Genomic DNA, 13,144 nt, shown 5'->3' with positions numbered 1-13,144 from the left:
GGCGTTTATGGAAATGTTTGGAGACTGTTTTTTGTGTGCCCAACTTCCCCTAAACTGTAATTATTTTATGGAACTTTTGGAGATGCTCTAATCTGTAATAATAGCATAATTCCGCCCCAGAATTGTTTATCCGGTGCGGAGATGACCTGGCAGAAACCACGGCCATGTGACGTACCGTACGATCAAACGCCTTGAGCCCTGTACTACTGCAGTACGAGTGTACTACTATCGTGCTGCGTATGCTCCGGAAGCGGCATGATCCGCACAGGCCGAGCATCTCCATTATTGAATAGTCCAAGCGTGATGTGTTACATCACATAGTTTTCTTGGGTTTGCAAGCAACAATACTTTTTGCAAGGATTAGCTAGGGTCCTGCGAAATTATTGCCACGGTTTTGTTACATGATCCAGACTAAATTTTACTTCTTGTCACTGATCTAAAAACTTGTCGTACTACTGTGTGCATAGTATTTATAGCAGGTGTAATATCTTTTTCTGCATTTCAAAGTTTCTAAACGAGCTGCAAAAGGAAGCTGGAGAGTTGGTAGAAGATGCATGCACTTGCACTTGCACTTGCATTTGCTTTTGCAGTACCAGCAGCCACAAGTGTGCATAGTTGGCAAGAAAGATCGATCATGCATGGATGGATATCGTATGGGTTCAGAAAGCGTGCAGAGTTGTTCATGCGCGCGCAGCACACGCTACGTACGAGTGCCCTTAACTGAAAGCAGCTCATACATTATTCGCCGTGGATTGGATAGCGATCGATGCTAGTGGAGTATTTCAGTTGGTCAATAATTTATCTCTGTGCTGTGTTTTGCCTCGCCGTACACTATTTGCGTGCTCCTGGCTCCCTCCCTCGGTGCATAAATAGGGAGCCATGCATGGTTACTTGGTGGCAGAGAGTCAGCCATCGGAGTCCGTAGCGCAGTCTCCCTCACTCAGGTTCTTGCAGGTGGGTGGGGTGGGGACGATCGGAGCAAGGAGGGAGAAGAAAGATGGACGCGGAGCAGGAGTCGCGGTGGGCGGCGGCGCAGGGGATCGGCATCGGCGAGGACCTCGTCCCGGCCGCGCTGCGGCAGCTGGAGTTCCTCGCCGCGGTCGACCGCCGCCGGTGGCTCTACGACGGCCCGCTGCTCCACAGGGCCATACGCAGGTACCTACCGACTATCGCCATCCATCCTGTTGCCTCTTGAGCAGCACAAGAGAGACCATCGCGTCTGTGAATCTAGTTTGTTTTCCGAGGCGTTTCATCGTTTTTTCTTTTATCTTCTGGGTATTGTTGATCAACACTTTCTACCATCTATGGCGTCTTCTTGTGCTGGGAGTGAAATTTTCTCAGTGATTAATCGTTGCCATGTTTCTTCGGTAAACTCCTGTTGAATCACCCTGACAGACACATGCTTCTTCAGCAAAATCAGACAGAAAGAAAACACTAGTTCAGTTAACCTTGGTATAATTAGGTCGGTGGAACAGAGTTGAACTGAGAATATATGTTTGGGTTTTCAGTTTTATAATAAGGAATGGCATCGATAATCGCCAGTAATTTTTCCTTCTGAAACCATCCTCTGGTCTGTGCTTCCAGTTACAGTCTGGTGCTACAGTTTCGGGCCTTATCTAGATAGTTTTGGCATGTAATTAAATCTGTCTGCCTATTTTACTTTTAAAGACCCTGTATATCATGCTGAAATCACTGATTATACTACTATGTAAAAAATATCACCGGTGCTAAATTAGTTTATGTTCTGTATCGTATGGAAGACTTCGAAATATTGTCTGACTTTGTTGTTGTGCTAGGTACAAAGCTTGCTGGCTTCCCCTTCTTGCCAAGCACACCAAGGCCGCTATTCTTGCAGATGATGAGCCTCTGGTTGTTCCGCTTGACTGCGAATGGATATGGCACTGCCATCGGCTTAACCCGGTACACATATATTAACTCACAGATGTTCGTGTGTCGTTCAAAATCTGTCATCACAACATTGGAGAACTAGCAGTATATGTTTGCAACACCTGGCATAAAAGAAAATACTAGTGTCAACATGGCTGGAAATAATTTCTAAATCAAAATCATCTTGTTTCAGAATCGATACATAAAGGATTGCAAGAGATTATATGGCAGGATATTGGACTCTAACAATGTCAAGTCCTCCGTTCAAGCAAAGTCCAAGGATCCGTCCGAGAAAGTTTGGACCGAGTTATATCCTGGGGAGCCCTTTGAGTTGGAGTACACTACAGAATCTGTTTACGTGGGCGATGGAACCGCAGGAGGCATTTCCTACGATTTGATCTCAGCTGTTAAGAGACAGTCTTCTTTCGTCTACCAGGTAGCTGGTCACACTACTAAACTTTGCTCTGTTAAATAAATATGTAGAGAAATTCAGTGAATTCCTTCGTTTCTGGCAGGTTGGAACACCAACCATGCATGATCGCCGTTTCCTTGAAGACGCTTTGGCTCGGTACAAAGGGTTTTTGTATCTGATCAAGATGAACCAGGAGAAAGGAACGAACCTCTTCCGTGTGCCAACCTACGATGTGGATCTGATGTGGCACACCCACCAACTGAATCCTCTTGCCTACCGCGATGACATGGTGGGTCTCCTTGGGAGAGTTCTGGAGCACGATGACACGGACGACGATCGGGCCGAAGGGAAGAAGCTCGACACCGGGTTTTCAGGCACCACCGAGCAGTTCGAGGATTGCTTTGGTGTGAGGTACTGGAAGGCCGGCGCTATGTACCGTGGAAGCTTGCCGTCTCCCGTGACATCCGTTCCTCGGATAGAATTTGGTGGTGAGGAAGATGGTGTTTTTGGTGTCGATGAAGCGGAGAAGCGTCTTGCTGTTGTTGAAACAGCAGTTGTGGAGGTATGATATTCTTTTTACATCTTATTGCTGTCCATGAAGCAACAGTTAGACAAGTAGTCAATAATTTTGGATTCAAAGTTTTTTCTGATCTAGTAAGTTAACCCAAAATGTTGTATGTTGTACTACTATTAATATTAGATTATTAATTTGGAAGAAACGCCTGGTATCAGTTATCTAAAAACACGATCCAGCGCCAAGAGACAGTTACTGAATTTACTAACTCAAAATATTTTCATACTTTTGTAGTTATACTTACAGATTGTGGACATCAAGAACTTACCATCTGCAATTCCAGAGAAAAGTGTGTATGTATGGTTCACCAAGACTCAACCAGATGCACTTATCGGTGATGGCGGCAGGTTGGATATTTCATCGAAAATAGGGAAGAGTATTGGAGCTGGTTTCCAATGCGAACCTACCGGCGAACTCATTCTTACAGTAATGGTTGATCTGGCCTATTCTGGGGCATCGTCATCGAAGAAATCGGAACCGTTGGGGAAGGTTTCGATCTCTCTTCAAGAGCTTACACAGCATGATTCCAAGCTCTCCTTTGAGAGGTGGTTTGAACTGAAAAGTTGCGGCGCTTATGCTGGTTCCCCTCCTGTCAGTCTTCGTGTCGCCGCATCTTGTACTGTCCCAAGGCAGGCTTCACAGGTTCTTAGCATGGTGAATGTGAAGCCTTGCTCTCTGAAGGCCTGTCTATTGCCACATTCCACCAAGGATCAAGATATGAGCTCCTGGACTCGCTTCGTGTATGATTGTGGTACTGAACTCATTCGTCTTCAGATAAGGTATTTTCGCTGTCCGTGGCATCAGTCGGCACATATATGTGAAGAACTGAACATTGAGTCTAGAAACGCATTTGTCTGCTGATTAGTACGTCTTGCATGATACTTGGATTTTTTTTTCTGTTGCAGAAACGAATAAAAAGTTACTATGTGATACATCGATTGCCAATAACAGTTTCATTTCAAACTGCAAATTGGTGTTTTCTGCAGGAATTAATATTCGACTTATATAGAAGTATCTGTATTTCGCCTTCAAAACAGATCCAAATTTATTCCAGTGGACACGGCAAAGTTCTAATTTACTAAAAAAATTTGCGGGGATTATTTTACTATGAATGAAATATCTGTTTTTTTTTCTAGTCTAATGAGAAATTCATCCCCTTAATTCAGGGAGCACAAGGCCAAGAGTGGCATGGCTCTCACTCAAGAATTGGTTGGAGTAACAAAGTCATCAAAGCATCCATTTCAGCTTGCAGAATTCACGGAAAACAAATGGTCTCTCAACAACTCCAACCCATCCGTCACTCATGACCTGAAACCAAGCAAGGATGGCTGCATACACGAGCTCAAATACGACAACAAATTGGTAAGGACAGTTGCAGTGTACAGCTCAATTCATGTTTGCTCTGAAGATAATGATTACATTAATTCATATGTAAATAAGAAACGTTTATGCATTTAAGTTCATACTCATAGTTTTGGTACTTCTTTGAACAAAGCAGATCAAACTATACAAGGGAAGGAGACTAGCATATGAACTCAAATGCTGCAGTCAGCATGCTGAAGATACTGCAGCAGCAGTTACCGCTGTGAAGTTCTCGGCTGAACACCCCTATGGCAAAGCAGTCGCCCTAGTTGACACTGAATCAAAATTTATCACGGTACATCGTCAGCTCTAACGCCATATCCTTCTAACTAGTCAAAATTAATTTCCTTGCATGTCAGATACACTCATGGTACATTCTTACTTAAATTTAGGTGGATGAGGATTGGTTTCTGCTTCCCTGGATCGCGATGTCATTCTTGTTCCTGAATTCCATCGGAAAACATGGTGCGAAGCTCATTGAAGGTCAGCCTGATACTACAGTGGCATCTGAAATGGTGAAAGGTGGAGCAGCAGGCGCCACTGCTGGTCCGGCACAATGTGGCGCTTGTGGCACGGCCGGTGGCGGCGACATGGTCATGGCAAGTGACAAGGCTGGTCATGCTAGCTGTGCCGGCTCGGTCATTGCAAGCGGCAAGGTGGCTGATTCTAAGTGCGGTGGTTGTGGATCAGGCTGTGGTGGTGGATGTGGTGTCTCTGTGGTCACCATGAGCTACAAGAAAGGTCATGCGAGTTGTGGTGTCGTTGCAGGCGGAGAGAATGGCCATATTGAGTCTGCTGGGTGTGGATCGGGATGCGGCGGTTCCTGCGGTGGCAGCATGGTTATTGAAAGCTCCAAGGAGGGGAACACCAAGTCTGGTGGCTGTGGTTCAGGTTGTGGTGGTGGAGGTTGTGGCGGCATGGCCATTGAAGGTTCCAAGGGTGGCATTGCCAAGCCTAGCGGCTGCGGTTCAGGTTGTGGTGGCAGTTGTGGCGGTATGGTGGTTGAAGGCTCCAAAACTGGCCATGCCAAGTCAGGCGGTTGTGGCTTCACCAAGTCTAGTGGTTGTGGCTCAGGCTGCGGCTCTGGCTGCGGCGGTGGTTGCGGCAGCATGGTCATGGAAGGCTCCAAGACTGGCTTTGCCAAGTCAGGTGGTTGCGGTTCAGGCTGTGGCGGTGGCTGCGGCAGCATGGTCATTGAAGGCTCCAAGACTGGCTTCACCAAGTCAGGCGGTTGCGGTTCAGGCTGTGGCGGCGGTTGTGGCAGCATGGTCATGGAAGGTTCCAAGATGAGCCATGCCAAGTCTGGAGGCTGTGGTTCAGGCTGTGGCGCCGGCTGCGGTGGCGGCGGTTGTGACGGCATGGTCAAGGAAGGTTCCAGGATGAGCCATGCCAAGTCTGGGGGCTGCGGTTCAGGCTGTGGCGCCGGCTGCGGTGGCGGCGGATGTGGCGGCATGGTCATGGAAGGCTCCAAGATGAGCCACGCCAAGTCTGGGGGCTGTGGTTCAGGCTGTGGTGCCGGCTGCGGTGGCGGCGGATGTGGCCGCATGATCATGGAAGGCTCCAAGATGAGCCATGCCAAGTCTGGGGGCTGCGGTTCAGGCTGTGGCGCCGGGTGCGGTGGCGGTGGATGTGGTGGCATGATCATGGGAGACTAACCATGCCAACTCTGGTGGCCATGGTTCAGGTTGTGGCTCTGGCTGTGGCAGCATGCTCAACACAGCCTCATAAGCATAACTATGCCTGAGGTGGCCGGTGTCCGCGTGGTGACCGTCGGCGATGGCATGCCACACGCTCTAGTCGGAGATGAAGTCGAATAAAAAGCACACTCTGTCCTGTGCAGTTCGCCATGCCTCTACTCACAGCGCACAATGTGTTGTGGTGAATATATGCTGTTTTACTTGTGGTAAGCGTGATATGAAATCATATAATTTTTGATTATTGGGTACTTTTCGTGCATAAGCATAGCTATGGCGGCACCACATGTTTCAACCAACCTTTAAATTTGACACGGGAGGGCCGGTCGATGATATTTGTGTATTAGCATGCGCTTTCGTATATTCTTCTTATTGATGCTCCCGCAACCAATCATGCAATTTTATATGATTATGTTTAAATGGAAAGGAAGAGATTAAAGAAAAAAAATGGAAATTGATCGGACGAATAGATCCTGACACCTGGAGTTAATTGCAAGGAGCTACCACACTTTGCCACCATGTAACGACTCGGTACCATAAGACGCGTCTGTCGCAGTTCAATGCCACTTTAGGGATGCGTGTTCGGCAATGACCGTTTGCTGTTGCGCGCGCACTTAGGTCGGGTTCGGGCTCAAGGCCAACTCTTCGACAACGAGGGAACCGAGGTCATGGCCCGACAAGAGACTCGAAGTCAAGGCTTCGAGATTTTGGAGCTCATCGGACGAAACCGTGATCTTAGCGGGGAACAGATTGCCCCGCGAGTCGGCGGAGAATTCGAGATTCCCAAACCTTATTTCCTGACTCGAGACGAAGCCTCCGATCTGGTCAAAACAGTCGGTCGGGTTGGCGCGCAGTGTGAAGCTGCCGAACGCAAGAACCTGTCCGGGAACGAAGATGTCCCCGTTGCTGATTCGATTGCTGATGATTAAGCTAACCATCGATCCTTCTGGCGATCCTACAGCAGAACTCTCAATGAAATCATCAATACTGGTGTTAAAACTGGCGGATCTCAGGTAGGGGGTCCCGATCTGTGGACCATGGATCGATAGGTTACACGAGAAGAAGGAGACATTGTTTTACCCAGGTCCGGGCCCTCTTGATGAGGTAAAACCCTACGTCCTGTTCGATTATATTGATGTGGATGAGAATTACAGAGTTGATCTCTCTGAGATCGTATGAGCTAAACCCTATATTAATCAACCTTCCAATGCGGATGAGAACTTCTGGTTCATATAGACACCAGGGGTTCCTAGGGTTACATACAAACGACCTCCAGCAGGGGACAGATAGGACGATCTAGACTACTTTGCTTGGATGACATGACAGTCTTCGGAACATTCTTTCTCAAGCATGAGGTCGTCACACAATCTGATCTTCAACAACGCGGTCCATATGATCGGCCTATAAGGGATGAGCTAACCGATAGAGGACCCCTTAGTTCCGGACTCCCTAAATTGGGCTGGCCCATTACATCTCGAACCGCCAAAATATACCAAAAACAAATGACCGGCAAAATCCAACTTGGGACCTCTCGTTACACGCATGCGAGTATAACTAGTCGAGCTGATGCTCTTCTGTGTCGACATTGCAGTGCACCACTATAAGAACAAGACACAATGTAAATAAGGTGAAAATTCCAAACAATATTTTAATAGAATGAATTTAAAACTTCATATTGAACGTTTTTAGTATATGGTGAACTTTACTCAAATATCAACTGAACATTTTTTAATATATGGTGAACTATTTTTTCCACACTGAACAATTCTCGTATAGGCAATGGACATTTTTTTACATACAGTGAACAAACGTTTGAAAAATGTGAACACACTTTTAAAATTCCAAAAGATTGTTGAAACTTTTGTACGATAAACATTTTAATATGCTCTGAACAATCTTCAAACATATTTTTATACAATGCGAACATTATTTAAGTACACATTGAACATTTTTGTGACATAAGATGAAACAAATATTTAAATACACATTGAACAATTTTGTGATATGCGCTGAACAATTTTAGCATACACAATGAGCAAATTTAAAAATAAGTTAAGCATTTTCGTAATATGGGGTGAAGACTCGTTAAATATAAGTTGAACATTTTTTTGTTTGGAATAAGATGAACATTTTTGTGTATAAACACGGAATGAACTCTTTTTCCAAAGAAGAATGAACCTTTCATTATGCATGAAAAAGGAAATAAAATAAAAAAAAGAAACAGAAGCAGAAAAGGAAAGAATAAAAAGGAAAGAAGAAAAGAAAAGACAAAAAAGAAACAGAAAGGAAACGAACCAGCCTCGCGAATTTGAGATCAAGCTTGAGCGAAGCTGCGTGCCCCCTTTTGACGCTCACGAGCGTCGAATAGGGATTGCGATCGATGGAGTACACCTCGAAGACTTCGGAGGCTTGTCTGAACGTGCGGGCCCCCTGGTGCTACCGGGTGCCCGGGCGCACTCTGAATTCTGCCGCTTCCACTTGGTCAAACTTTCTGGCTGCATTTTTTTTTTTTTTGCGAGATTGGCTCTTCCCCTTCGCCTGCCGGGTACCCGCACCTTGGCTCTGCCCGGCCGGCCGTCTTTGGTCCATATATACCACCTGACCTGGCCGCTCCATTCGCAGCACACCTCCCCAATCCCGATAGCAAAACATTGCTGCATCATCAATCTCCACAGTCAACCACGCCTCCCCGCCTTCCTCTTCCCCAATCCTAGCTCCCCGTAGCACAAGAGCTCCTTCGAGAGGTCCCGAATCGAATCCCCAACGCTTCGATGGCAGGCATCGCTGAGATCTACTACCTCCCTGAGAGTCAGACTCGAGACCTTCCCAGATGTAGCGACCAGCAGCTGATATCTGTTCTCAGAAGCAGCTACCTTCCCCGACGGCCTCGAGCTCAGACTAATGATCGAGCGACTGGAGCTCTGGTGCTTAATCAAGCACATGGAAGGCTGGAAGACGGATCAGGGGACTTGGTCGCCTACAAAATTGGTCTCCATCCCTAACACCTCCCAAGGTAATTCCAGCAACTCCCCTAAATTCGTGGGGACCAAGATGACGATGGAGTTGAAACCCACGGATGGCACCAAGCCGGTTGTTGGCATGACGCGGTACAACCTTCTTATGACTATGAAAGATCGCCGTGGATTGTATCTGGATGTAAGGAGCATGTTTATCTTGGAATTTCATGTTCTTCTTTTCAAGTTATATATGTTTACCAACCCACTCCTCTTCTTTTTTACTGTTTGTAGGAAGAACTGTCTTTATGCCACACCTACCCGCTGGAAATCAAACCCAAGGGAAAAAGTAAATGAGCTTCCTATCCTCTTTCTCGCGCAAATCATTTATATATTACCGTTATAATTCCATCTTGCAAATTTACAGGAGCACGTGCAGCTGACCCTTTCATTCTCCCGTGGGACGAACAGGACCAAGTGGCTTCCAGAGATGATGCGACAGAGCGTTCACCTATGGACGTGGATGAGTACGGCGTGGGTAAGTTTAACTCTAGTTTGCTGCAGACAAACAACAAGCTCTTACTTAGATGAATCAATTTCTTCCTAACAAGCAATTAATCATTAACATTACATCCTTCTTTCATCATTAGATGTTCCGGATCTGCCCTCCACTGATTCCTCAAAGCGACCGAGACCAGAATCAAAACATTGGCACAACTTCACCAAGATATACACCAAAAACCCTTACGTTATGTACGGAGCGTGCAACCACTGCAACACGATGTTGAAGTTAAAAGATCAATCCACCAGCTCCCTCAACAATCATTACCCTAAGCACTGCCCATGCAAACCCAAGCAGCAGCAGCAGCTGCCCGGCAACTCTTCATCGATGCCTATTCCGCCGATTGCATCACGGAATAATTAGAGCTGGTGTAGTTCAGATGAGAGGTAGTTTAGCTGAGGTTAGATGTAGTGTGGTTGAGACTGAGCTGCCTCAAAGAGGATTGATTGCTCGTCTCGCCTTGTAAATCCTGCTATTCTTTTGTGTTTCAGTGAGGACAGTGAATACAGAGCGGGTGTGTCGCCGTATCGCTTTACTCGTTGTTCCCCTTGTTCAAACTTCTGAAAACACAACGGACCCGCTTTATGCATTTCTGAAACAAAATTCAGAGCAACAGTCGTCCTCTTCGTTAAAGCAATGTACTGTACTTGCTATCACTTAAACAACATGGTTGCGGATTTGTAACGCGACAGAAATATATAAGATGATACCCCATGGTACATGAGGTTAGCAAAATTAAAAATTCATATAGAAATATATAAGATGATACCCCATGGTACATGAGGTTAGCAAAATTAAAAATTCATATAGAAATATATAAGATGATAAAAATCATTCGAATTTTTTAATTTGACAAATCTCTGTTGCATAAAGAAAAATCAAAAACATTTTATTCAAACAGTGTGCCCGCGTGGCGTTGACCTGCAAGTCAAGCGTTCTCTCATTTGAAAGAAACAAAAAAAAGATAAATATTGCATGGATCTTGATGCAAAGTTGGATCGCCTAGAGAGAATATCATGTGCTCCCAACCTTTGGGTGATACCATCGCTAAAAAATCTGGATGTTCACATCACACGAGTGTACAATCCAAAGAAAAGTCAAATCAAAATTTCAAAAACATATTGGGAAGAAAGAAACAAATCCATCGTGTATAGTGTCACAAAAAGACAAAAAGTCAAGATGCCATTATTCATGTACGGATTTGTCTTTTTTTGTTTCTCATGTGAATTTCGAATTTGGACCTAAAATTTGTAGGGGTTGTAGGAACATTCCTTGTTGACATTCACATTTCTTTCAACTTTTTTTGGAATATTCTAAATTTTTTTTACATGGTATCATGGGAGTATTTGAGAGTTGGTATCAGTCGCAGGTGGCCTAAATAAAAGGTGTAGTCGATCGACACGGCTGTAGTGGGTAAGTAACATCAAGACAAATAAATTAAGAGTGAGTAGTCAAACTAATTTTGTGCTATGCTAAAATTTTAGAGCATAAGTCGTCATTCATAGCCGTAACGGCGGATGAGCATGGATGGGCCGTCTGAGATGCGACATAGCCACGGCTCTATGTGATAGGCTTGCGGCTATGGATTGCAGGGGTGGCAATCTAATGCTGTCGCGAGTTATTAGGCTCGGTCGACGCGACCTACGGGCCCGGCTTTGCCAGGTACACCGAGGTAGTGACCTACAATGTTGGTGTAACAATCATGGTCTACCAGAGATCGTCTCATGTAGGAGAGGATACAAGTCGTCTGAGTTTTGTGATGTTCCTGCTAATGTGCGAGCGGAAGACGTTAGAGCATTTCTAGTAGAGCCCTCAAACCCTTAAAAATAACCGTTTTTTTACAGTTTTCATCGAAAAAACGGCGTAGACTAAAACCCTTAAACCCTTAAACCCGTAAAAAAATTTAGAGGTCCAACCCTCAAACCCTTTCCCAGCCTGTAGAAGTAAGGGTTGGGAGAGAAAACTGCCCCCAACCCGTACTCCACTTCCCACCTCGCGCGGGAGGCAGCTGGTTCCCCGCGCGCGAGGAAGTCGTCTCGGCCGCCGCCGCCCCGCCTCCCCCCGCGCTCCGGCCGCCACCCCGCGCTCCCTCCGTGCCCCGGCCGCCGCCCTCCTTGCCCCGCCGCCCTCCGCATCTCGGCCGCCGCCCACCGTGCTCCGGCCGCCGCCCCGCCGCCCCCGCGCCCCGGCCGCCGCCCCGCCGCGCCCCGCCGCCCTCCGCATCTTGGTCGCCGCCCACCGCGCCCCGGCCGCCGCCCCGCCGCGCCCCGCCGCCCTCCGCATCTTGGTCGCCGCCCACCGCGCCCCGGCCGCCGCCCCGCCTCCCGGGAATATTCCGTTATAAGGGTTGGGTTTGAGGGTTCTAGTCTTTGCCCCTTTTTTTCAACCCTTAAAAGTGTCAAAAATGGGCAATTCTCAACCCTTAAAAGTGGTTTTAGATTTAAGGGTTTGAGGGTTCTACTAGAGATGCTCTTAGAGCGGTGCCTCCGGATTCGAGGGGTATGTGTTTAGTGCGGCTGTTACCCACTGTCGATGGGGCTATGTTGCTTTTGGGGGGGGGGGTGTCTGGGTTTTCTCATAAACTAGACAATTGTAATTGTTTATCGGTTTTGTTTAGGGCATGTACAACCGAACATAGCGAATTCTGGCCCTCATACGTTCGCGGACACTAATCAGTTACGTTTTATTTATAGCTTTCACATCCGCATCCCTCATATATGAACCCTTAAAACCATACAACTCATGCAACACTACATAAAACAAGATTAACACACAGTTCATCGGATCAACATTACATCACCGGAAAAAAGAGCATAGTTAAAAGGCAAATCCATACTACAAACAACTTAAAACATAGTTAGAATATAAACAGAACAGGGAAGGGCGAAGGAAATCACCATTTCCTCGCCGGCCCCTTCCCGTTCCAAATGTTGGCGTGGTTGTGCCTCTCTTCCGTGTGGACGCCGGCGCGCGGAGCATCCGTCGTCATCGAAGCTGGAGGTGGAGCCGCCCGTCAGGTCGGAGTCGGAGCTGCACCTCATACCCGACAGCCTGTGGAGCAGGCGGTCGTGCTCCTTCGCATGGCGGGACGCCTTTGCCTTGGCCGCCACCTCCCTGTTTGCCTCGTGCTCCAATAACTCGATGGCGAGTCGGAGCGCCTTGGTATTCTTGCGGCGGAGGCACCAGACATTCGTCTCCCCTGTCGTGAGAGAGCGGTGGAGGACCGGCGCGAGGAGCACGTCCTCGGGGGTCGGCCGACGCGCTCGTGCGGACAATGCCTCCCCCTCTCCCTCTCCTGCTGCCGCTCGTGTCGGGCTGCACGTGCCTCGGACTCGAGCGTACTCGTGCACCCCGGTCGCGGCGCGGGCACGAGGGCCCAGAGGGTGGTGGAGGTGGACGTCGTACATGAAGGAGCGAAGCGGACCTATCAGAGCGGAGCTGCGCGTCGTGCGTGAAAGGTTGGCGACGTCACCGGCGCTCATGCGCTAATGGCGTGCGGACATCGCCTCCCCCTCTCCCTCGCCCGCTGCCGCTCGCGCGTGGCTGCACGTGCCTCAAACTCGGACGTACTCGTGCGCTTCGGCCCCGACGCAGGCACGAGGACCCAGCGGTGCCACGGTACCAGTTCCGGACCAGAGGATGGTGAAGGTGGACGGCGTACCTGAAGGAGTGGAGCGGAGTTGCGTGCCGGGCGGGAAG

At 47.8% G+C, this 13,144-nt stretch overlaps 2 protein-coding genes across 5 annotated transcripts; both read left to right on the top strand.

Moving 5' to 3' along the window:
* The first annotated feature begins 744 nt into the window (after nt 1-744).
* LOC123442423 (glycine-rich domain-containing protein 1-like) lies at nt 745-6,180 on the top strand. Of its 4 annotated transcripts, none has more exons than XM_045118464.1 (9): nt 745-1,155; nt 1,797-1,920; nt 2,081-2,323; nt 2,403-2,861; nt 3,108-3,652; nt 4,040-4,235; nt 4,372-4,530; nt 4,628-5,347; nt 5,426-6,180. In XM_045118464.1, the coding sequence occupies exons 1-9, from the start codon at nt 998-1,000 to the stop codon at nt 5,888-5,890; spliced, it is 3,069 nt and encodes a 1,022-aa protein (XP_044974399.1). In that variant the 5' UTR covers nt 745-997; the 3' UTR covers nt 5,891-6,180. The 4 variants fall into 4 exon arrangements, with proteins under 4 accessions (XP_044974399.1, XP_044974400.1, XP_044974398.1 ...); XM_045118465.1 differs by having other exon boundaries at nt 746-1,155; nt 4,628-5,281; nt 5,396-6,180; XM_045118463.1 differs by having other exon boundaries at nt 746-1,155; nt 4,628-5,491; nt 5,570-6,180.
* Nucleotides 6,181-8,528: 2,348 nt separating this feature from the next.
* Nucleotides 8,529-10,048, top strand: LOC123439172. The gene is made up of 4 exons (XM_045115915.1): nt 8,529-9,085; nt 9,178-9,232; nt 9,311-9,421; nt 9,534-10,048. The coding sequence occupies exons 1-4, from the start codon at nt 8,831-8,833 to the stop codon at nt 9,806-9,808; spliced, it is 696 nt and encodes a 231-aa protein (XP_044971850.1). The 5' UTR covers nt 8,529-8,830; the 3' UTR covers nt 9,809-10,048.
* The last annotated feature ends 3,096 nt before the right edge of the window (nt 10,049-13,144 follow it).

Source organism: Hordeum vulgare, chromosome 3H (genome assembly GCF_904849725.1).
Source record: "Hordeum vulgare subsp. vulgare chromosome 3H, MorexV3_pseudomolecules_assembly, whole genome shotgun sequence".
Classification (NCBI taxonomy): Eukaryota; Viridiplantae; Streptophyta; class Magnoliopsida; order Poales; family Poaceae; genus Hordeum; species Hordeum vulgare.
The sequence above is the reverse complement of the archived record's forward strand: the minus strand, read 5'-3'. Positions and strand labels throughout refer to the sequence as shown.